We start from the raw sequence: 23,547 nt of genomic DNA on the forward strand, positions 1-23,547 counted from the left end.
GTATGCTAACTGAAAAATGTACGTAAAACATTGCAAAAATTTTTAACGTCAACTGAAAAACATCCTTACTGAGGTTCCACTGTACATTGTTTGCTAGCTACCTGTGTTCTTTTGTTAGCATACAGTCCCTTTAATAGATTCACTTCATTTTAACAAGGTTGTTTTTTTATTGTCTACCAACAAATCAACCAAAACACTTGCAGAGATTAATAACTTCATTGCCATGTATGAAGCTGATGTTTCATTTTAGCATAAGTACTTAAAAGCCTACTGAACTTCTAACAGCTTTGTCACAAGCGAAATAAAGCATACATTTGTATTTAATGGAATAATATATTTGATTTTTCAGAGGGGATAAAAGTGGGTGGGAAAAAGCACATCAATACATTGTACATTGTTTTTAAATGATACTTTTATTTCTTTGCTGGCCCCCTGAGGCTAGATAAAAAGGCACAGTATGCACCTCCACTAGCTCCTCAGATACACGACAACAAACACATTTAACCACTAGTGGCACAACTCAAAATCAATCTTTTTCTTTGTTGGAACAATACAAACCTAAAACATTACAATGGCCTTTTTTTTTGGATAATGTGTGAAAAGAAAAGTGCTCAGTTTAGCTCACATTAACATTCAGGGTTTAACAACACTTAACTGACTTTCAGCGGTTCTACACAAACATCAGCATGTGTCACCTTGTACCACATATTCATTTCAAAGTTACCTTGTTTAAAAATAATGGTGCGTATGAATTGAACACCCAGTTGGTACATTAGTTTGGTCTCAGAGGAGTCATTGGACAGCATCTTGTCTGTGTGGCTAAGATAGTAGCTCAGCTTAGCATAAGGGAAGCACATTATGCTTCTTAGCTTGGCATTAGCGCAATTAGCAATACATGTAAGGGCAACAAACAGTTGTATTAGGGCTGGAAACTGTAGTTTAGAATATGGGCAAAAACGGGTACTTAAAAAAACATAGAACAAGGGCTAATAGCTTAGCGTAAGGCCTAGAAACATTTTGTTAGCATATGGGCATGAAACAGTTGTTAGCATTAGGCTCAGGTTTTTCTTAATATAGCATAAGTGCTAAAAACAGTTCCTCTTTTAAACATAACATGGCAAGAAACAGTAATAGGGTAAGGTTTTTTTAAACATAGCATAAGCCCCAGGAACCAGTTTTAAGCTTAGCAAAAGGCTACAATTGGAAAAACTGGTGCTAGGCATCACATTAGGCTATTTTTTTAACATATCATAAGTTACAGAAAGTTGTTAGCATGAGGCTGAAGGGTTTTTTTCCCATTATAAAAGGGCTGAAAACAGTTGCTTGGTATCACATTACGCAGATATTGTTTTACCATTGCCTTGCCAACCATAGGCCTAGGAACTGGTTTTATGCTTAGCATTAGGCTACGATTGTAACATAGCAAAAGGGCAAGAAACAGCATTTAGCTAAGATTTTTTTTTTTAAACTTAGCTTTAGGGCTTAAAAAAAACGTGCTTGGAATCACATTAGGTTAAGATACTGAACATAGCATGGGAGTAAAAACCCTTGTTAGCATTAGGCCAGGGTTATTTTAACATAGAATTAGGGCCAAAACGGGCTTGGCATCGCATTCAAGATTTTTGACCATAGCACTAGGGCAAGAAACTTACTAGCATTAGGCATATTTTTTGAAAAACATTCCTTAAAGCCTGGAGTTTGGCATTTTTTTTTAAACATTGCATCAGGGCAAAATACAGTTGGCATTAGGCAAGGGTTTTCTTTGTACTTGGCATAAGGGCAAAATACAGTTGTCCGCATTAGGCTAATGTAGTAAGGCTAAAAAGGTGCTTTGCATCAAATTAGTGATGCATGTCCTGAATATACGGTATCAAGACAAGAAACTGTTAGCATAAGGCTAAGATATTTTTTAATATAGCATAAAGCCTAGAAATGGTTTTAAAGCTTCACATTCGGCAAAGATTTTAACATTGTACTTTATAAGGGAAAGAAAGAAATTAGCATTAGGTTAAGATTGTTTTCTTTTAACAACTGTTAGCTGTCTTTTTGAACAAAGCAAATGGGCTAAAAACCAGTGCTTGGCATCGCATTAGGCTAAGATTTTTTTGAACGTGGCATAAGGCCACATTTTTTAAGCTTAGCATTCGGATAAGATTTTAACAAGAAACGGTTTGCATTAGTTTTTTTTTTAAACTTAAAAAAAACATGGCATTTTCTTTATTTTAACTGTTTTGTGTTTTTTTTTTTGTTTTGTTTTTTTATATAGCATAAGGCCTAGAAGCAGTTTTTAGTTAGCATAGCATCAAGGCAAAAAACTGTTAGCATTCTAAAGATGCTAAAACCAATCCAATGTGCGTCAATCTACATTAAGCTATTTGATGAAATCATTTGTGTGTTAAAGGATATGAAATTATTAATGCATTCATTTAATTTGAAAAAATATGGCCGTGTCCAATAAAATACTAGCTAGGGGGCCATTTTGGACACCTTTGCATGAAGGCTATAAGTGCTTTGGCGTTTACATCGCTTCAACAGACAGATCCTAGCTTTCCTGCCAGGCTAAGCTAACCACCCGCTAGCTCACACAGACGTGCTGAAGACAAATACAGTAGATCCCCGCCTTGTTGTAGTTTGACATTCCTGTATATGATATTATATTTGCGGGCCAATTAAAAAAAACAGCTGTGACCCGCAAACACCCCTGATTTAAAGTGTCAAAAATGGTCATTTTTAGGGCTGTTTATGGCCGCCAAGAGCAGGGATCTTCTGTACTTCATTGGTTATTCTTCATTCAAAATGCACTGGTAGCAAACATGGCCATTCCAGTAACGACTGAAGTCCAACTTGGTCCACATTTGTCCTCATGTCTCATCATGCTTGAGCTCAAAAGGCAAAGAAAGGTCTAGACGCCATCTTAAGTCCCCGTAAAAGAAAAAGAAAAAAAAGGTCGGGTATATACTGTATAGATTTTTTTGTCCAGGTCTGGGACACGCTGAGGTAACATCCATGAATAAATTATTGTTTTAAAAAGACACTTTCATATCAATAATACAAAATGGTATCAAACTTACACGATGCAACATGAGACATTCATATTGGAAACTGGGTACAAGGTGTACTTCCCTTTAATGCTTAATCATTCCTTCCTTTTCCTTTTCCTGGACTGAGGTTGGTGTTTTTCTTTCATGCTGAGGTGAATGTGTGCGCCCTTCACTATTGGCTTCTTTTAATACCTAAACAACAATTTTGGTCTTGTTGCAAATTCTCTGTAATACAACAAGCATCCACTCATTCACACAAACACTACATCACTTTTTTGCTGCTTGGTTTTCTTTCTTGACTTTACATTCACAAAGTGTTTGGAGCGTGCCTTTCGTTTTCTCTTACAGATTGGAAAAGTAGACCACATGCCTTGATAGGAAAGACATCGCGACGTCGGATTAAAAAGTGCAAATATATTTTCTTTTGATAGACGGAACGCCATTCAGACAAAAATTGTTTTAGTGCGTTAACAGTACGAGCCATTTCATAGGTTATTAAATTGGACGTTCCCATACACACTCTCCCTTTTAAGCGTCATATTGTCGTATTTCGACGTCTTATTGCCTCCTGGAGGTAGGCTCCTATTTCAATATGTGCTGTCCCTTTTTACTGATTGGTCTCACAACTTCAACCTGAATTCATGGGTGCCGTCTGCAAAGCTCCCACGTACAAGAAAATAAAGTCAAAATGGACATTTTGGCATTTGGAGCCTGCTAGCACCTGATCTCCTTATGAGGATTAGCATTACAGCTTGTTTACACTGCCACCTACTGGCAAATGCTCGTATCGACACCTCACTTTCACAGCGAGGCTGTAAAACACAAACTAAGCAGATTGAAAAGTTTCTTTTGAAAATAGAAAAAAAAGACCAAAAAATTTATGAAGGAGTATTAGGGCCACAGCGAAAATGACAAAATAATAATAATACAATACAAATACAGTCACAGATTTGCAAGATTTGAGTCCTAAGAACAAGTACTAAATCCATATTTTGTTATATTAAATAAGTATAATTTGTAATAATAACAAAAAGAACCAAGTCACTGCATCGCACACACAAAAATGCAGTGGCTAAATTTGTAATATTAATATTAAATTATATTATATTATAAGAAAAACGGTTTGTTTTATGGGAATAAAGTTGAAATCGGATAAAACTTGTAATATTACAAAGGTTTTTTTACAGGAATGAAATTTGGAATGAATACATAAAACATTTAAACATAGAGAATAAAGTCAAGTTGAAAATAAAGTTGTAATTTTATGGCCTTAAATTTGTAATCTTTGTAATACAAACATTTCTGACAATAAACAGATTTTGGTTTTGTTGTAATAGGAAAAACTTATGAGAATTAAATCATTAAATAGCAAGAAAAAGTTTTCATTGTTTGGGGATGAAGGTGTAATATTAATAGGATAATAATTCACATATTACAAGAAACGTAATTATTAGGGTGTACCGATCGATCGGCATTGTCCGATACTTGCTTTAAAACCCCGATTTAAACCAGAACAAGCATGTCTGCTGTGTGGGGGACTTCCAGTGTTTGTGAGAGGGATTAGTTTTGCACTCTGCAAAACATGCCTCAAAAATGTCTCACTGGGGTGGCATTTGGGGCCGAACATTTGGCGGGTGTGGTGAGTTTGAGGCTTGCGATGTGATCATCCGTCAGGCAGCGGCTTTGTTTGGCTTGAAATAAAACTGAGCGTCTCAGGCCATTTGGTGACCCCCAATCTAGCCAGTAGTACATGGAAACATTTACACTGCATGTACTGTATGTGATCGGTATTGGTATCGGCCGATTTCATGGCATGATTTCTCATGGCTTATCGGTATCGGTAGCATAAAATCCCGATCAGAATAATTTTTTTTTAAATCCTGATGGGAACATCCCTAGTACTTTTACAGGAATTAACTTGTAATAATACAAAAAATTGTAACAATATTAAAATAAAGTCACTTTATTCCAAGAAAAAGTTTTAATTTTTACGGGACTAAAGTGACAATAACAGGAAATAATGTGTAATGTTACATTACATTCATAAGACTCTGCTTTGTTTTCGTCATAATTGAACTATTCTATCATTTTATTTTCAGTGTGACCCTAATACTCCAATTAATGTTTGAAAGAGTTTAGCAGAACTATATAGTTGTTGTTATAAAGGGAATATTTCACGTTGATTTGCGTTGCGTTGTGGCATGAACATGTGGTCACATACACAGAGCGACCTTCCATTTACGACAACAACACAGCTGATAACACACACACACACGTTCAATGCTCACACAACATAATACGGACTCCTGGCGTCACGTCTCCGCTCGCTTCCACATAGCTTTCCACCTCTGATCATGTGACCACATGACGCTTGAGCTTCAACCCTCCTCAAATATCACAAAGCCACACCCCCCCACGCCTACTCTGCAGAGAGAACACAACTAAAACAAGCACCAGTTCACAGACGATACGGGGGCTCTTCTTCCTGGTGAGATGGGGTGGGGTGGGTGGAGTATTCCAGAAAAAACTTTTGTGATGTCACCCCCCCCCCAAACACCAAATCGGTACTTCTGGGTCAATATTAACATGGAGGGGCTGTGGGCTGGGATGAAAAAGGGGCCAAAATGGAGGAGGAGAAAGACCCCTCCTGTACATCCACCCAAACCTGCTCCGACCCCAACTTGTCTCCCTTTTTGTGCTCCAGTAGTAACTGACTGCTGAGGAGTTCCCTGACATCCCAAAATATGTGTGTGTGTGTGTGTTATGTGGGAATGGCTCGAGGACGAAGGAGGTCACAATATGACACAGTGGAGCCTGTGAGAACCTGCGGAACGTTCTGCCCTCCATTTCAACTTCTTCTTCTTCTTCTGGTTCTTCTCTGGGACTTGTTGCCTGAAAGGGGGCGGGAAAGGCGAAAAAGTGAGATTGTTTGTTTCATGCTAAATTTTACACGGCCGTGGTTTGCCCATCATCTAATTTGCATAATTGGTGCATGTGTGTGTGTGTGGACATGTACTCTAAAACAATTTCTAACTGTATTCTTTGACTGGCAAGCCTTTATTTTGAAGGCGTAAAGTTGCATTCATGCACTGCAATGGGCTGTGCTTAAAAAGTAGAGTTACGTTGCCCTCTACTGTACAGAGTTGGAACCACAAGCGACATGCACGGACCTTCCAATGTGTTATGAACGTATGGGGACATGCTGGTAATGCACAGACGAAAAGAAAGCACCCAGATTTACCTTATAACACGGACCAGCTCGTGAAAGGCCTTATCCACGTTCATGGGAGGATCCTTGGCACTGGTTTCAATATAAGTTATCTGAAAGCAACAACAAATACTTGTTGAAATGAAAAGCGAAGCTTCCACTAGGGGTGTCCACGTTTTCTCCAGCAAGGATATATATACATTTCAACAACTTTGTTCTTATATGATACTTTGAGAATGTGCCACAGGCCACGGACCCGGGATGGCAAATTAGCTCATCATACACTTACATTATGTTTTGCAGCCATTTCTTGGCCCTGGTCAGTAGTGATCTTCCTCAAATGGACCAAGTCCACTTTGTTTGCCACCAGAACCATAGGAAAGGCTTCTCTGGGAGGAGGAAACAAACAGAATGATTTATATCTCATCAATAAAACATATCCATTAGCTAGTACAATGTGGCTGCACAGTGTTGGCACTTCCTTTTTTGTGGTTAGAGAGGGGACTTTTTCAAGAAACGAGTTATATGTTTTAGTTATCTGTGTTGTGCACTTTAAGGGGGGGGGGGGGGGGGGGGGAGTGACCCTCTAACCCTAACTCTTGTGATAGGACAGCCCCTCCCACCAAACATTTCCGCTGATGCTGCAAAGTTCTACTTGACTGATTTGATCTTTTTTCAAGGAACATTCCGTTTCACGGCAATGTGTCTTCTTGCCACATGCTGGCTCATACTTGGAGGGTTGCAGATGCTATGCTATGTTTCAACCTTCGCTTCGGAACTTTTTGGACTGTATGTCTCCCAAAGGGTAGTGCGACAAAGAAAAGGAAAGTCGTCGCCATGCAAGTGAATCAGGAATCTGAGGTTTAATGTAAGGTTAGCTATCAATGGAAATAGTGTTTCAGTTCACCAATGATGCAGTACACTCACTTTCATTGAAGCAGCTGTAGTGATGTATGCTTAAAAAGTGTGTGTGTGTGTGTGTGTGTGTATGCTCTGGTGTTCTGCTAAGCTTTCCAGATGTGCGTGGTGTCTAACCTGTCTTTAACCCGTAGTATTAGCTGATGGAAGCGGTCAACGTGTTCAAAGCTGGCCTTGTCCGTCACAGAGAAGACAATGAGGAAGCCGTCTCCCGTCCTCATGTACTGCTCCCTCATGGCACTGAACTCCTCCTGGCCTGCTGTGTCCAGCACTGGGTGGGTACACATGGCACCGAAACCCCAACAACACAAACAAAACCATGTTACTGACTTATTCCAGTTACAAAATGGTCATACAAGGTCACGCTAAATGCATATTTTTATGTTGGCCACCGGAAACGTTCCTTTAGATTGAAATGCCTGTTGTAGGCTCACACCAGCTAAGTGTGGTGCTGCTCTGTCTGCGGCAGTCGTACGGCAAGACGGAAAGAATCTGTTCAGGTTCAAATTTTTGACGTCACAAATGCCGGACGACTCTCTGGTCAATTATAAGAAATACTGACTTACTCATTGTAGTCCATTGTAGTCAGTTTGGCCTGTCTCCGTACTATACAAACTGGCTGTTTGAGCATTACCCTTGCTCACTGGGTCTCACTGGGTCTCCATTCAGACCTGACAACCACCGTACACAAATACGGCCGTTCCGTGAACCCTGAACTCCGCTCCATCACTTTTTAGACGTCCATGTCAAACCCAAACAACAATAACAATTCCTACTATGTATACTATGTGTGCAAGAAGTGGTGGTGTCTTTAATATCCCTTCTCAGCTGCCGTAGCGTGCGCAGTAGAGTTGGGGCCCATATGATGAATATATAAATCTGTAATACACATTATTTCCCAGCACCAAAATAAAACAGCGAAATCTACGACATTGCGGCTGTTCAGAAAAATATGGCTGTGTTTACACTAGCTTCCTGTATTCAAGGCTAGGTATTTTCACAGCCAGACCAAACGATCCCGGCAGTGCCTAACGGTTTCTGTCTGAGGGGCACTTTGCATCAACACGGATAGGAAAAAATAGCCTCTTTTGCACAAGACCCCCCAAAAAGTTTTAAATATAACAGAAGTGAAAAAAATACTGGTCAATGTCATTTAGCTGCACAAAAAGAGTTGCACTGCATCTCTCCCAGTCCCTGGTGTGTGTAAGTGATGGGAAGAAATGCTCTGACCACCTCCTGGTTTGCATGTCTAAGTCTCTATTCCAGTCTTGTCTTCTAAAGAAAACAATACAGTCATATATTGGGGTCAATACAGCGCTTTACTAGGTACGAGGTCTGCACGCCACTAATGCAGCATCCTCACGGTACCTAATCTACCGCTGCTTCCACTCACCGTCCAGTATGGCCCACTGTCCGTCAATTTCGGTGTGTTTAAGATAAGAGTCCTCAATGGTGGGATCATAATCCGGAACGAAGATCTTTTGGAAAAACTGGATGGTGAGTGCGCTCTTCCCGACGCCACCGTCTCCCACTACCACAAGCTTGTACGTTGGCAGGTTGTCACTCGGCACAGCACTGGTCGCCATGGCTACCACGCAGCGGCGGCAGCGGCGATAGAGGTGGAAAGGCGGCCTGCGTGTGGCAGCTGAGATGCACTGGCCTGTAATGGAAGACAGACGGAAGACTGCAATGATGTCGGTAGAGGTGAGGTGTTAAGATTTCTCACCATAGAAATACCAAAATAGTGTAATAGTAAGCTTAAATGGAGGTAGATTCTACACATATGGAAGATGGTGAACGACAAAAAACAATAAGACTGTCTAGAAGGCCATTTTGGTCTGAAGGGAACGAACGGTGGCAGCCGCCAGGCTTGTTCAACATCTGCCACCCCCTAACAATCACAAGCAAGTGATGGTTCCCGCAGGGACTTGAACCAACCAGAATGGCATTTAGTAGAGGACAGTCCTCCGCCATGGCTGAACTGTTAACAAAACTGTGAGGGGAAAAAAAAGCGGAGCATTACATGTGTTTGTCCATCTGTTTGTGAGTTGGCAGTCTACTCAGTGGTTGACGGAGGATGACATAAGGGTTTACAAAGGCACAGGCTGTGCCATTTATGCTTCCGAACCACTTGGATGCTTCCATCAACAGCATAGCCATTCATTTCTATCGCTTATCCCAAAGGTGTCTAAAGTGCGGCCCGTGGGCCATTAGCAGCCTATAGCCGTTTTTGTTTTGGCCTGCAGCACATTCTAAAAATATAATTTAACAAGAAAAAATAACCTAACAAAACACAAATCAGCAGTAATTTTACAGGAATAAAGTTAAACTATTGAGACAACAAAGTTGTAATAGTTTTCTGACCTATAAGTGTAGTAGGAATGTTGTATTCTCGTGTCGGAAAAGTTTCAGATGAGGAGGTTTACGCATTTGGAAATGAGCCCTGAAAGAATTTTGGGATGACTCAAAACGATCGGTTTCAAAAGGAGTGGTAAAACTGCCCCTTTGTGGTGTCACAGAGGGGCACACTTTCTTATATGGTCGTGGCTCTAAGCCAGATAAGCTCTCTGCCCCCCCAAGCTCTGCTCCTTCTATCCAGCCATCCATTTTCTATACTGCTTATCCTTATTAGGGTCATTATTATGCTGGAGCCTATCCCAGCTGTCTTGGGGCGAGAGGCGGGGTACACCCTGGACTGGTGGACAGCCAATCACAGGGCACATATAGACAAACAATCATTCCCACTCACTTTCATACCTATGTGCGGGGGGCAGGGGGGAGGGGGCACGACAGAAAAGAATTGAGCAGCACTGGATGCATGAACTGTATGAGGGAGGCATAATATAATACAAATGGCATTGCATTGTGGGTTATAAATGACCATAAAATTGTATTGTTTAGCATGCACTGTATGTTAGTGTGTATGCATCTACTCTGACACCTGTATAGTCCGTGTGGTACCATTACGTTGTGTGCTCCACGTGTAACTTGTGCTGTTGTTTTTTCGGTTGCTAACCATGCTAATGCTAATGTAAAAAATGCTGCAGTGTTTTTCCACACCACACCTATGCAAAGTTTGAAGCCAGTGGTTAACAAGAGCAGCCCTGCCAGCAACAACACACACAAATGCACACAAGACACACACACACACAGCTAAGCATTCCTGTTATACCGCAACCATGGTTACTGCCATCGTGGTTAAAAGTAGTAATTTCATCTCCCAGCTCAATCCCTGCATCTCCTTCCTTAATTGTGCACATAAAAATGATTCATTGTATCGTTTAGTCAGGCTGCTTAAGTCATTTGCTGACCTTGTTAATACAGTCATGTATTAACATTCACTCGTATGCAGAAATGCTTGTAGCCGGGACGCCCGTATGGCCAAAGTCTACCAAAATGACAGCAGAGATTCATTGTGTGTCATTCAATTGTGCTATTATGGAGCAACACTCACGCAACAGCAGGCCACAGCGTTGGAGAGCACTCCAGAAAGAATGAAGAAGTGGGGGCAGGGGCAAGGCACACTGACAGCGTGAAGAATTATGAAGCAATAACACAGGAGGATTTGATGGAGAAGCGCGAAATGATTCTTTGTGCTAGCACAGTTAAAAGTGAATTAAAAAAAAACGTTATCTATAATGTCACTTGAGGCGCCGGCATATCTTGGTTTAGACTTCGTCTCAGTTTGCGTTTGCTGCCACCACAATAAAGAGGAGGCAAAGGGGAACATTGTGTCGATAACCACAGAGCTGGTAGTATTCTACACAGGTCAGTAGGTGTCAGTAATGTTACTGTATAATCCCCAGCACAGGCTACTGTCACAGCTGTAACCCACGCCAAGATAATACTCAACTTAACGCCCTATGTCACTTCCTGTCCACCCGCCACTCTGCTGCCTTAGCACTAGAACACATATACAGCAACATTCATGAGCATGAGTCTTATTATTTATGTCTGAAACGGCTTATTTTTCTAATATTATGTCTACTATATTGGGTAATATGAGTGTAAATGTGACTGTAGGGATGCTATTTCATGTCAAGAGGACTCAATGTTGACAATGTTAATAATATTTAGAACGCCGTGAACAGGGTTTCCTAGCTGCAACTATGGAAATATTTCATTTATAAATAAAGAATGCTACTATGCAGATCATGGGTCTGGAACCAATGAGCCACCATAAACGAGGGATTACTGTACAGATTTTAACACAATGTTTTTGAGGTTCTTTATTTGCTGCCAGATCTATCCTTCAAAGTATGTACAGTACTTGCATGTATTACTTATTTCGACCACACCTCTTCCATTCACTTTATACCGTGTTAAAACATTCATGTATGGCCCTCATAAAGCTTTAGCCAGTTGCTAGTTAAAACATCATCAAAATGGGACCTCTGTACCACTGGGCACTTTCTGGTACAAATGCAGTTTTGTGCTTTTGCACCCATGTGGACTCCCATGCGACCAGGAAGCAGCTGTCAGCTGGCCACAGGCCATCTTGTCCTGCGCTGCACAATGAAAGGAAGGAAGATGTTTCCTTCCTTTCCAAAGCCTGACAGTCAGTGTGAGCAGTACGAGGAGAATTTGTGAGAGCCAAAACCCCGCTCCAACTTTCCAACTTAAAAACACTTAATAGCTACTGTACTTATCACAAAGAAACAATCAACATGTTTCATAAAATATGAAGGGATATAGCTTAGATATGTGGGGGAAGAGAAACACGACTTATTTGACTTCTCAAGCATTATTCAGGCTGGGCAGTTACTTTAGTGAATACGCAGAGTAAAAAAGTAACACTGGAGCTACTTCCTGTTGAGTTTTTTTTTACTGCAAGATAAAACCACATGCATGCTAACTGAGACGAAGACGTGTCAATTAGAGTCTCATTTTTGTTTGAGCTGTTGGCACATCTACGTCGACAGACTGCAGGTTAGGTGTTCAGTGTTACAGAATGTTACGTTTCTCTCCCAGAATGTGAGGACTGAAGAAGCACTATTGTGCTCTTTATGCACCTTTGACTTACAACGCTTTAACTCACATATCAAATGCAAGAATGAACAACAAACATTACAGTTATTGCAGTGTGAGCTACAGTGCTAACATATTTTTATAGGCAGTCATGCTAGGGTTGCCGGTTGGCTTCAGAAAAACAAACTGATAAATCTTCAGCACAAGTGTGGTGTTTTGGTGGCGTTATCTGATTTCTGATTGTCTTCAGAATAACTGGAATAGTTCTGAATGGATTTGGATCAAATTATCAGGAATTGTCAGTAATGGGACCTGGAAGAACTGGTTACATTTTGGGGTTGATCCAGGATTTTTTTTTTTTTAAGGATTGCGATATAGAACCATTTTCAGCATATATGTCCATACAACTCCACAAAAAATGGCCAGAGCACTTGGAATCAAAAATACAAGACAAGTTTCCAACAGGGCTGCATGGCGGTCGAGTGGTTGGCGCGCAGACCTCACAGCTAGAAGACCTGTGTTCAATCCCACCCTTGGCCATCTCTGTGTGGAGTTTGCATGTTCTCCCCGTGCATGCGTAGGTTTTCTCCGGGTACTCCGGTTTCCTCCCACATTCCAAAAACATGCTTGTTGATTAGCCACTCCAAATTGTCCATAGGTATGAATGTGGGCGGGAATGGTTGTTTGTCTATATGTGCCCTGGGATTGACTGGACGCTCCCGCGACCTTCGTGAGGATAAGCGGTAAAACAGGGGTCGGGAACCTTTTTGGCTAAGAGAGCCATGAAGGCCAGATATTTTAAAATGTGTATCTGTGAGAGCCATATACATTTTTTTAAACATTGAATGCAATAAAATGTGTGCATTTTTATGTAAGACCAACAGTTTTAGATATAATGGGCTCTAATTATGTAGACCAGGCACACTACCCCACGCCAATGGGGTGTGGCCAGCACACTTTTGTGAGCAGCGCAGTGTCTAATAATAAATCAAATACTTGCTGCCATTAATGCAACTTCTGCTGCTGCATGGTTTTGCACCATACTCAGTATATTTCATTCTTTTGGCCATCTTTGCCAGAAGGCTTGGTTCTGCAGCTTTAGCTAGGTGACTATTTGACTAAAGGAGGAAAGTTTACATTTACATCTTAATGACCGAGGTACACTACCGCATTACCCAGTAATAATCGAGTTTTGGTGTTTGACCTGGAAAATATCATCAGGAAAGATAGATATGGTCGGCCGTATTGCAGTAGAAAATAGATGGACGGATTAAAATGCATAAGAAAGTTGTTGATTTTTAATATTTTTAACAGTGATTTCTGTGATGTTTACTTTAAAATGTTAGCAAACATACATTTTTATTGTGGTAAATGCTTGAGAGCCAGATACAGTCATCAAAAGAGCCCTACCTGGCTCCCGAGCCATAGGTTCCCTACCTCTGCGGTAGAAAATGAATGAATGACAAGTTTCCAACAGGTTCTACAAAGTATCAAAGACTGATCCAAAAAAATGTAGGAAGCCGAGTGCTTCTCCAATTTTAAGATGTGTAGCAAAGCCTGCTTTTTTTTTAACAAAGCTGCCCTCAAGGGAATGGTAGGCAATAAACAATTCTGGCTCATCTACCTAACAAAAGACTGGTCAGAGGCGGAACCATGTCCAACAAGTAAACGTTTTCCTGTTGATGATGTCATGAAAATACGAAACTTCAACTCCTTTAAATATCAGGTAATTCATCCAACGGTGACATGAGATGCAGTCTCTCTCTTTAAGGTGGGCTTTTCGCCAACAGATATCTACAGCTGTGTGTCAGACGGACTCTACTCCATGTCCTGCCCCACTCACTCAATCCTGACATGGTCGCACATAAACACCTCACACGGCGTAGCAAGTGAATCGCACAGATGAGAACACGAGGTACGTTCGTGGACATCTGTTTTGTTTGTTTTTTTTGCCCAGGCAAAGACCCGCTACCTGCTGAAAGCAAAAATGCTTTAAACCTACTTTTGAGTTGCACCCCACCAGCTGAGAATCACTGCTTAACAGGGAAGCTGGAGCCTACCCCAGCAGACTGAGGACTAGAATGACTCGGTGGTTGTAATTGTTTGGCTGGCATAACATTAGCTTTTTAGTCAAGTGGCTTCTGACAAGGTTTTACATTGTGGCCGTTAGATTCATGTAATTGCAGTTACGTATATTAACACATGATTGTTCGATTAGTTCATGACCAAAACGTAAGGTTTTGGGCATAGAGTACTTTTCCATGATGACAAACTGCATTACTCGGCTGACCATGGAAACGCCATATTCTCTCGTTTTAAGATACTAAGAGATACTAGTCCAGAATATGTATGCCACTTTTATTGTAATAAAAATAATGGAAAATAAATAAACAAATTAAAATGTTAGGAATTGCAATAATCCTTTGCCACTTCACACTTTAAATTTCACAGCTTGACTCTATCACGTAGACATATTTACACGCATTTGACATTTTTGCATAAAGTATTTCTTTTAAAGCATAAAACTGGATAAATTAACTCAAATATTACTAATCCATCTATTTTCTATGCCGCTTATCCTCACTGGGGTAGCAGGGATGCTGGAGCCTATCCCAGCAGCTTGTGATGGCGAGAGGCGGGGTACACCAAAGACTGGGCACCCAATTTTATAACAATTCCAGGTAAAAAAAAAATAATATTTTGCATGGTGACATTTTGATAAAGTTTCACATGGGCTATTGTTGCAGCTGTAACCCACGCCAAGCTAAAACTCAACTCAACCCCCGACCTCACTTCCTGTCTAACCCCCAATCAGCTCCCCTTTCACTGGAACACATTTGCAGCAACATTCTTGGGCATGAGCCTTATTTATGTCCTAAACATCTTTTTTTCCCCGTATTATGTCTATGATATTGAGTAATACAGGTGCAAAGGTGCTATTTCATGTCAAGATGTTTAAACACTATTTAGAAGGTCATAAACTATTCCATTTTTAAATAAGGAATCCTACTATGCAGATCTTGCCAATATATAATTAGATTATAATATTTTAGGGTGATTGTCTCCATCCCAGTGCTTTAACACATTATTATATAATGCTGTAAGGAACATCCTGGGAGTGTGTGTGAGTTACCCAACATCATTTGTTTCATGTGTAAGTTTATTAGTGGTCATATTCATGTGTAGGCCACATTGTGATGCAACAAGCAAGGCAATGAGCACCTTGATTCTTATTACAGGTATACTTTCATTAGAAGCCTTTTGCTACTGTGCGTGTTTCTCCCTTTGGTGACCGAGTGTTGCTTCTGAATGATCTCATCCTGTGATTAAATACAACAAGAACCTATCTATTCCCCCCAGCCGGCGTGTGTTAGTATTCAACTAATATGGTAGTCATTATAATTCGGGACTCTTAATGACAAGGATATATATACTGTATTACAACGAGGCCCGTTCAGTGTCCGTCTGCTGCTCGACTGTGTGCAGCAACCGCCCATGGATAACACATTGGAGTGGCGTCCTCGGTCTACGTAAGTTGTGCAGCAAATGTGCCATCAGTGGTGATGTCAATAGTGGAAATATTCGATACAAAAGCTGAGCTACATCATCCCACTGAAGTAGCACTTCATACGACCAGTAGTAAGAGACGTGAACGCAGCATTATCAGTAGATGTTTACCCCGCGAGAAACAGACGCCTCCTCCCCTCCATCGTCTTTCTCAGTAGCACGACCACTTACCGATAAGACGTGAACGCTAAAAGAAGTCCTCAAAGCGCCGTAATCTTCATTTTCAGCCTCTTGTGGCTTCCCGGCGCTACCGCCGCCCTCTAGCCACAGTCGGGCTTCCCACATCTGCGGAACAATACGTCGAGTAGCTCATCTTTGTATTGCAACAGCTGATGCTATTAATAGACTAGCCCAAAAGGGGGTGAACATGTTCTTTGCGATCACTCAGAAGTATTTGAACAATACTTTTTAGCTCAATGTGTAGCCTTTCAGTATAATACATAGAGAAACTTAAATACATGTTCTTTTAATTCCATTTTGTACGTAAAATATTTAAAAATCTCACGTAGTAGTGAACGGATACCCCTTTTGGTGAAATGGACTGTTCCGCCATCAAGCGACGTCTTTAAAGGGGTAGTCCAGTCAAAAAGAAGAAAAAGAATGTGGTGGTTGAGCGAGGGGACTTTTTTTTGCCATTTTATTCACTGGATGGAAAGCTTCAAGCGTCTAACTATTTGTTTACACTTCTAGGGCTATCACAAGAAGAGATTTTAAAAAATGAATTTGGCCATCGTTACTTTTAGTGATTTTTTTAGTAGTATGTTGCTCAGGCAATCTAATGTGTTGCGGCCGATAGTGGGTTGACGCGCACGGTAATGATCTATACCGGAAACTATAAATACACAAATGTAACGGAAAATCTCTGCAAGAGAAAAAAAAAACACACGAAAACGTCTGCATGTGACAAAACACACACAAAGCACCAAAACAACTGTATGAGAGAAATGCTGCCAGTTCTGGAACAAAACAGGAGTTTGCCAGGATTGTTTTAGAGAGATTAGTTTTGTGTTGTCTTTGGATCATTTCAGTGTTTAGAGCATTTAGACATTGGACGCATGTTTAAAGAGGTAATCCAGAAAGTTCGGTATTACGTTAACTTATTTTTGTCCACCTTCCAATTACAGAACATTTGCCATTTAGTATGCACATGTTTTGGTCAGGCTGCACGGCTGCCGAGTGGTTAGCATGCAGGCCTCACAGCTAGGAGATCCGAGTAGAATCCCACCCTCGGCCATCTCTGTGTGGAGTTTGCATGTTCTCCCCGTGCATGTGTGGGTTTTCTCCAGGTACTCCGGTTTCCTCCCACATTCCAAAAACTAGGTTAATTGGCCACTCCAAATTGTCCATAGGTATGAATGTGGGTGGGAATGGTTGTTTGTCGAGATGTGCCCTGGGATTGGCTAGACCAGGGGTGGGCAAAATTTTTGACTCGCGGGCCGCATTGATATGACAAAATTTGCGGGGGGCAGACTATATATTTTACACGTAACAGTCCACCTGGTATTATTGTATCTGTAAAAATGCAATCTGCTATTATTATTTATTATTTTATATTTATATTTAAATATTTGAAAAATAATAAAATATTATAATAATTACAATAAAATTAAAATAACAATTCTTATATTATTATTATGTAAAATATGCAAATATAACAATAATATTATATATAATTAATATAATAATTAGCATTAATATAATCATTATAATAATCATAATAGTTCTAATAATAATTATAATAATCTAATAATAATAATAATTATTATTATTATTATTATGTGCTTGTGTCACTTTTTTCAGGAGCACTTTGTAAACAACAGACCATGTCAAAAAACAAAATTGATAAAACCATCAAAAGGTTGGCTCAGGCCATGATGCCAGGTTGTATGTTGAGTTTAAATGAAATACTTTGGAAAGATTGGGCGGGCCGTATTCAAACACTTGGCGGGCCGGATGTGGCCCCCGGGCTGTAGTTTGCCCACCCCTGGGCTAGACGCTCCCGCGACCCTCGTGAGGATAAGCGGTACAAAATGAATGAATGAAGGTTTTGGGCAAATGAACCCTTAGATGCACGAGTGACTGGACCCTACACTCTTCCATAAGTGGGTCAAAAATGACCCATACTAGAATCAATGCGTTTTTATGCCAATTTTGCCATTTTGGTTAGGAATAATCATTTGTATGATATTTAGTATTATATTTAGGACCACACAAGAATGATTTCATGTTAGAAACATCTTAATTTTTCATTTTTTTCACATCTTTGAAAAAGAAAATGAGCCTGTGCAACAATAGAAAATGTGAGGATCCATTGCGTGTTTCCACTTGTCTCATCACTGCATGCAGTTCAGACAAACTACCTGTTTCTGTGATCATTGCACACAGGTATATTGCATTTCCCACACCTATGGCTGACTTTGTGATCTTTGTTATTTGGCCAGATCTGACACCTGTTTCTCTACTGCTGGACAATGTTTTCCCCAAATTCTTCTGAACTGGTTGTCTCCCAGTGTAAACTATACCATCTATTGCATAGAGGATGCGTGCATCACACACCCAGAAGATCTTTAGGCCATACTTGGCTTGTCCTTTTACCTGGATAAAAGTCTGGGTTATCAGACATTTCAGACTCATAGAGTCCAACCCCGTTACTGCCTCTCCATCATCCAGAATCTGTAGGGCAATTTCAGCTGTGTATCTAGCAGCCAAGGCATGGATGAGGAAACAAAGGAGTAATGCCTAACAATACATATAGTAATGTTAGCCAGCTAGTGTCAGCTAGTTATAAAGTTGGCTAATTTGTTGATAATATTAACATGAAAGACACATACACAATATTATATGAAGATAATACTTGTTGTATTAACACTTTATGTGTAAAATAATCTTCCTGAGGGGCGACACTTCTGATATATTCTGTGTGGCCTACAGTTAATTTATTCCTGACAGCCAAAGTTGATAAGAATCAAAGGTTCCTATTGGATTCCATAGAAAATGTCTTAAAATGTATAAAAGGTAAATTAAAATGTGAATGGTATGATATCAAAAACATGTTTTTGAAGAATACCTGGAATATGAAATGATAAAAAATTTTCATTATGAAGATATTTCAAGAAAACAACCTGACCGGGTCATTTTTGACCCACTTATGCATCTAAGGGTTAAATACGACACCAACACTCCAATTCCATCTTTTCATCCGTCATCTTACATTATAATGGATTAGTGGTGAGTACCTCTACATTTTATACTTTGAAAGGCGTTTACTAAGTGTGTGAGGCATATTGAAGACAGACTGTGACTGTTGGCCCCCAAACTGGACTCCATTTGATGCTTTGGCTGCACCTCGAAATTCTGTTAGTAAGGTTCCATGTTGTACAAGGCCCAAATGGCATCCTTGACTCCTGGAGCTCCACCCACAGGACACCGCAAGGGAAGTTGCGGAGTTGAATGCCTTTGGGTGTAGAGCTGGTCCAGTATTCCATGACCGGGACAAACACCACATTGCACCTCCTGTCGCCGAGGTTCGACTAATGGCTGTACCCTTTTCTCCAGCACCCTGGAATAGGGTGGCTGAGGAGTGTGATCCCCTTATAGTTGGGACACACCCTATAGTTACCTTTCTTGAAAAGGGGACCACCACCCTGCCACCTTGTTTCTGCTGTGACCTTTGGCATTTGGGGCGGTTTGCATCTGAGTGTGAAGCTTCTGGGATGAGACTCAGCACCTCCATATCTGAGGTCATGGTTCTCAGTCGAAAAAGGGTGGAGTGCTCTCTCCAGGTTAGGAGTGAGGTCCTGCCCCAGGTGGAGGAGTTATTTTGGTGTCTTCACAAGTTCACGAGTGAGGGAAGGTTGGAGCTTGAGGTTGACAGGCGGATCGGCGTAGAGTCTGCAGTAATGCGGTCGTTGTACCGGACTATCGTGGTGAAGAGAAAGCAAAGCTCTCAATTTAGCAGTCGATCTATGTTCCCACCTTCACCTATGGTCATGAGCTTTGGGTCATGACAGAAAGAATGAGATTGCGGATACAGGTGGCTAAAATGTTTCCTTTGTAGTGTGGATGGACCAAAGAGGAGAGGAGCTCACTCATCCAACAGGGGCTCAGAGTAGAACCGCTGCTCCTTCACCTCGAGAAAAGCCAGTTGAGTTGGCTCTGGCATCTAGTCCAGATGCCTCCCAGGACACCTATCTGGTGAGGTGTTCCAGGCATGCCCAGCCGAGAGAAGACCCTGAGGGAGACCTAGGACAGATACGCTGGAGGGATTATGTCTCACAGCTGGCCCGGAAACGCCTTGGTGTCCTCCTGGTGGAACTGGAAGAGGAGGCCAGGGACCAGGAAGTCTGGGCCTTCCCACTGACACTGCTGTGCCCGCAACCTGGATAAGCGGAGGAAAATGGATGGATTATAATTATGGTATGTACAATGTTACATGTTACAAATTCCCAATGTTATGTCCAGAACAGTATGTAGTGCAAATGTTCTTGGGTGCTAATAGCAGCGGTTGGTAATATAAATATGGATAAATAAGAAGTAGTACATACAGTAAGCCTCGGATATATCGGATTCAATTGTTCCCACTGGTTTTGTCCGATATAAGCGAAATCCGTTATATGCGTATACCGGAAAATGTCAGTTTTCGGATTTATATCCGGATTTATATCAGGCTATTGACAAGTCGGCAAGTTCCCATACATTTCAATAGCATGTGACGTCATTATCGTTTGCACTTACGTTTATCGTTTGGTTTCTAAACCTCGCTAATAGCAACAAGAAGGCATTTCTACAGATTTGAGATTTTTTTTTTATTTCGTTGTACATGCTCATGTACATGTAATTCATACAAAGATGTTATAATCTTCAGCTTTTGCTGTGAACATGGATCAAAGATGGATCAAAGGCCACGATGCGGCCATGCGATATATGCAAGGGAAATTGGAACAGGACTGGAGATTTTGTCCGAAATAGGTAAAATCCGTTATAAAAAATCTGATATATGCAATGAATTTTTATTGGAAATACATTACAGAAAAATTGGTTCTTTTTTATCTGTCCATTGTGAGCGAATTTCCGATATATCCGAGTCCGATATATCCGAGGTTTACTGTACATCAGAGATGCTCTGGTCAAGATTTTATGCTGCCGATTCCGATTGGCTGTTGTGATTGGTGTTGAAAGGCATTTACCAGCTTATGCTAATGAGTTTTCATGGAAATCCACTGATTCTGATTGGTGGCCGATCCATCCAATCATCCCTAACATATACGTACATCCATACTGTCGTAATGTGGTGTCCGAGGGCTGCAGAAAAATCAGGAGGCAGACTTGCAGTTCGCTCAAGCTAGGCACATTTATTTAACATGGAAGATAACTTATGAAAAACCCAAAATAAAAAAATTGAATTGAAAAAAAAATAACTTGACTTCCCAAAAACAGCAAGAAAAATTGATTCACTCACATCACTGAAACATAGTCCTGCAGCAACACCGCCACACATCCTTCTGTCGTCCCAAAGAAGCCCCAGCTGCTCCTTTTATAGGACTCTCAATCTGCCCAGAATGTCCCACTTTTGTGGAATACTACAAAACACATCTAATCATGAAACTCTTAAAACTGGACTTCAACACTATCATCTTATGTGAACCCACTGCAACTACAACTCTTCATAAAACATGAACACATACACATATTTCCCTACCTGAACCAAAGATTACATACCCATCCAACCTTACAACCCCCTCCCCCATCCCCAGTACATGGTATGATCTGATGATGTCACTAATGACATCACCAAACCTATAAAACACAGACACTCATGGCGGCTCCTCCCCAAACATTCCTGCAGGTGACTCCCTTGGTAAGTATCCCCAGGTAAGATGATCTCTGTACACCTGTTCCTAACCAATCCCAATTTAGCTTGAATTAAATACAGCACTATTATCAACAACATAACTCAACAAAACATGAATACAATAATACAAGGGACAAGTGATGAGTTCTAACTCATTCACTTTGTCACACATACGTACATACGTACATACATACATACATACATACATACATACATACTTTAAAAAGGTTGGCCAGCCAGGGTGAAGAAAGTGTTTTTGTGTGTGGTTGTTTTGGCGAACGGTGGTCTGTATCTCCAAATCTGTATCGGGGAGGAATTGGAACAGTTTGCGGGCAGGGTGTGAGTGGTCTGCAGAGATGTTGACCCTGTACCAATACTCTATGGAGGGCAAGCTGGTCCCAATGGTTTTCTCTGCGGACCTGATTGTCCATTGCAGTCTGCTCTTGTCCAGTTTGGTGCCAGGAGCCAAACTAACCTATGATGGAGATGCAAAGAACAGACTGTATTATTGTATTATTATTGTATTGCAGGAGGTTGACAGCAGTTTCTTCGACAGGTTGAAAGTCCTGAGCAGTCTCAAGAAGTACATCCTCTGCTGTGCATTTTCCAAATTGTGTCTATGTGGGAGGACCACTTCAGGTCCCCCTGTCATCTCAGTGTTAAGCGGATTCAGTTCCAGGTTCTTCTGACGACACCAGGGTGCTGAGAATGCATGTATGTAAGTGCATGTGCAGTGCCGGAAACCTACTTACTGCTTCTACTCCAGCAGGAACCTCTCCATTAACCTCTGGATGCTTCAATCCGCATGGCTAAATGCATGAGCATACATTAAAGCTCATAGGACGACACAGGTTTACCCTTCGGTTTTTGTTGATAACATGCACTGAATGTTGCTGCAACCTGCTCTCTCCCTATAGCCATTTACTGTCACGCTCACACACCTACTTACATCTCCTCTTGCCTGTTTCCATGGAGACAGCATGTGAGCGGGATTTTTCCACTAGGATCAGCATATTTGATGACAATACATGTGCAAAACACATGCACACACAAGCTCTAATTGAATCATTTTTTACCTTCACATACTCGTTTCGGCCCAAAAGATGTCTGTTTGGAACTATCAATCATATCGATACCAAGGGGAGTATCTGTATCAGGGTGACGCTAACTTGATGGAATCAAGATATTACTGTTTTATGTTTATTTTCACAAACATCTGTGTTGTTTTTTGTGTGGTTCATATTCATTCATTCATTTTCTACCGCTTATCCTCACAAGGGTCACAGGGGTGCTGGAGCCTATCCCAGCTGTCTTCGGGCAAGAGGCGGGGTACACCCTGGACTGATGGCCAGCCAATCACAGGGCACATAGAGACAAACAACCATTCACACTCACATTCATACCTATGGACAATTTGGAGTGGCCAATTAACCTAGCATGTTTTTGGAATGTGGGAGGAAACTGGAGAAAACCCACGCATGCACGGGGAGAACATGGAAAATCCACACAGAGATGGCTGAGGGTGGAATTGAACTTGGGTCTAGCTGTGAGGCCTGTGCGCTAACCACTCAGAGCTGTACAGCCTTAATCTCTTTCAGACAACCAAAAATATTAACAAAAAAGCATTTTATTGAATTTTGGCAAATCAGAGAAGAAAAATTGTATTCTAATGAGGGAAAAAAAGTAAAAAAAGAGTAAGTTTGTCATATTATGAAGAAAAATAATGCCATTGGGAAGCACAAACAAGTTTTTGTGGAAAATTAGGTTGCAGAAAAAAACACAATGTTACAAAAATAAAGTCAAAATATCGTGGGATTAAAATCATAATTACGAGAATAAAATTTACAAGAAGAAAGTTGGAATAGCTAAATCTAAAAAAAACAGCGGAAATTAAACAAAATAACTAATTTTATAAGAATAAAGCCAAAAAAACAGAGCACCCAGAGAAAACCCCTCACATTCACGAGGAGAACATGCAAACTCCACACAAAGAT

The 23,547-nt window shown here is 40.9% G+C and overlaps 1 protein-coding gene across 1 annotated transcript; it reads right to left on the reverse strand.

Annotated features, from left to right (window-relative positions):
- Nucleotides 1-1,785: 1,785 nt before the first annotated feature.
- Nucleotides 1,786-16,033, reverse strand: LOC131135434 (ras-related protein M-Ras). The gene is made up of 6 exons (XM_058081262.2): nt 15,874-16,033; nt 8,561-8,827; nt 7,285-7,438; nt 6,539-6,638; nt 6,283-6,362; nt 1,786-5,933 (listed from the first exon to the last, which is right to left on the reverse strand). Exons 2-6 carry the CDS (start codon nt 8,751-8,753, stop codon nt 5,834-5,836), a joined length of 627 nt encoding a protein of 208 aa, XP_057937245.1. The 5' UTR covers nt 8,754-8,827; nt 15,874-16,033; the 3' UTR covers nt 1,786-5,833.
- Between the last annotated feature and the right edge of the window lie 7,514 nt (nt 16,034-23,547).

This window comes from Doryrhamphus excisus, linkage group LG12, assembly GCF_037039965.1.
Source record: "Doryrhamphus excisus strain RoL-2023G ecotype Guam linkage group LG12, RoL_Dexc_Guam_v1.1, whole genome shotgun sequence".
In the NCBI taxonomy this organism is placed as follows: domain Eukaryota; kingdom Metazoa; phylum Chordata; class Actinopteri; order Syngnathiformes; family Syngnathidae; genus Doryrhamphus; species Doryrhamphus excisus.

Excerpts from the sequence above, each read along its gene's own strand:
- LOC131135434 (XM_058081262.2), bottom strand. The coding sequence starts at position 8,753 with ATGGCGACCAGTGCTGTGCCGAGTGACAACCTGCCAACGTACAAGCTT. Across the intron at positions 7,439-8,560 it reads ACAGTGGGCCATACTGGACG|TGCTGGACACAGCAGGCCAG; the intron begins GTGAGTGGAAGC and ends GTACCCACCCAG. Across the intron at positions 6,639-7,284 it reads ATACTACGGGTTAAAGACAG|AGAAGCCTTTCCTATGGTTC; the intron begins GTTAGACACCAC and ends TCCTCCTCCCAG.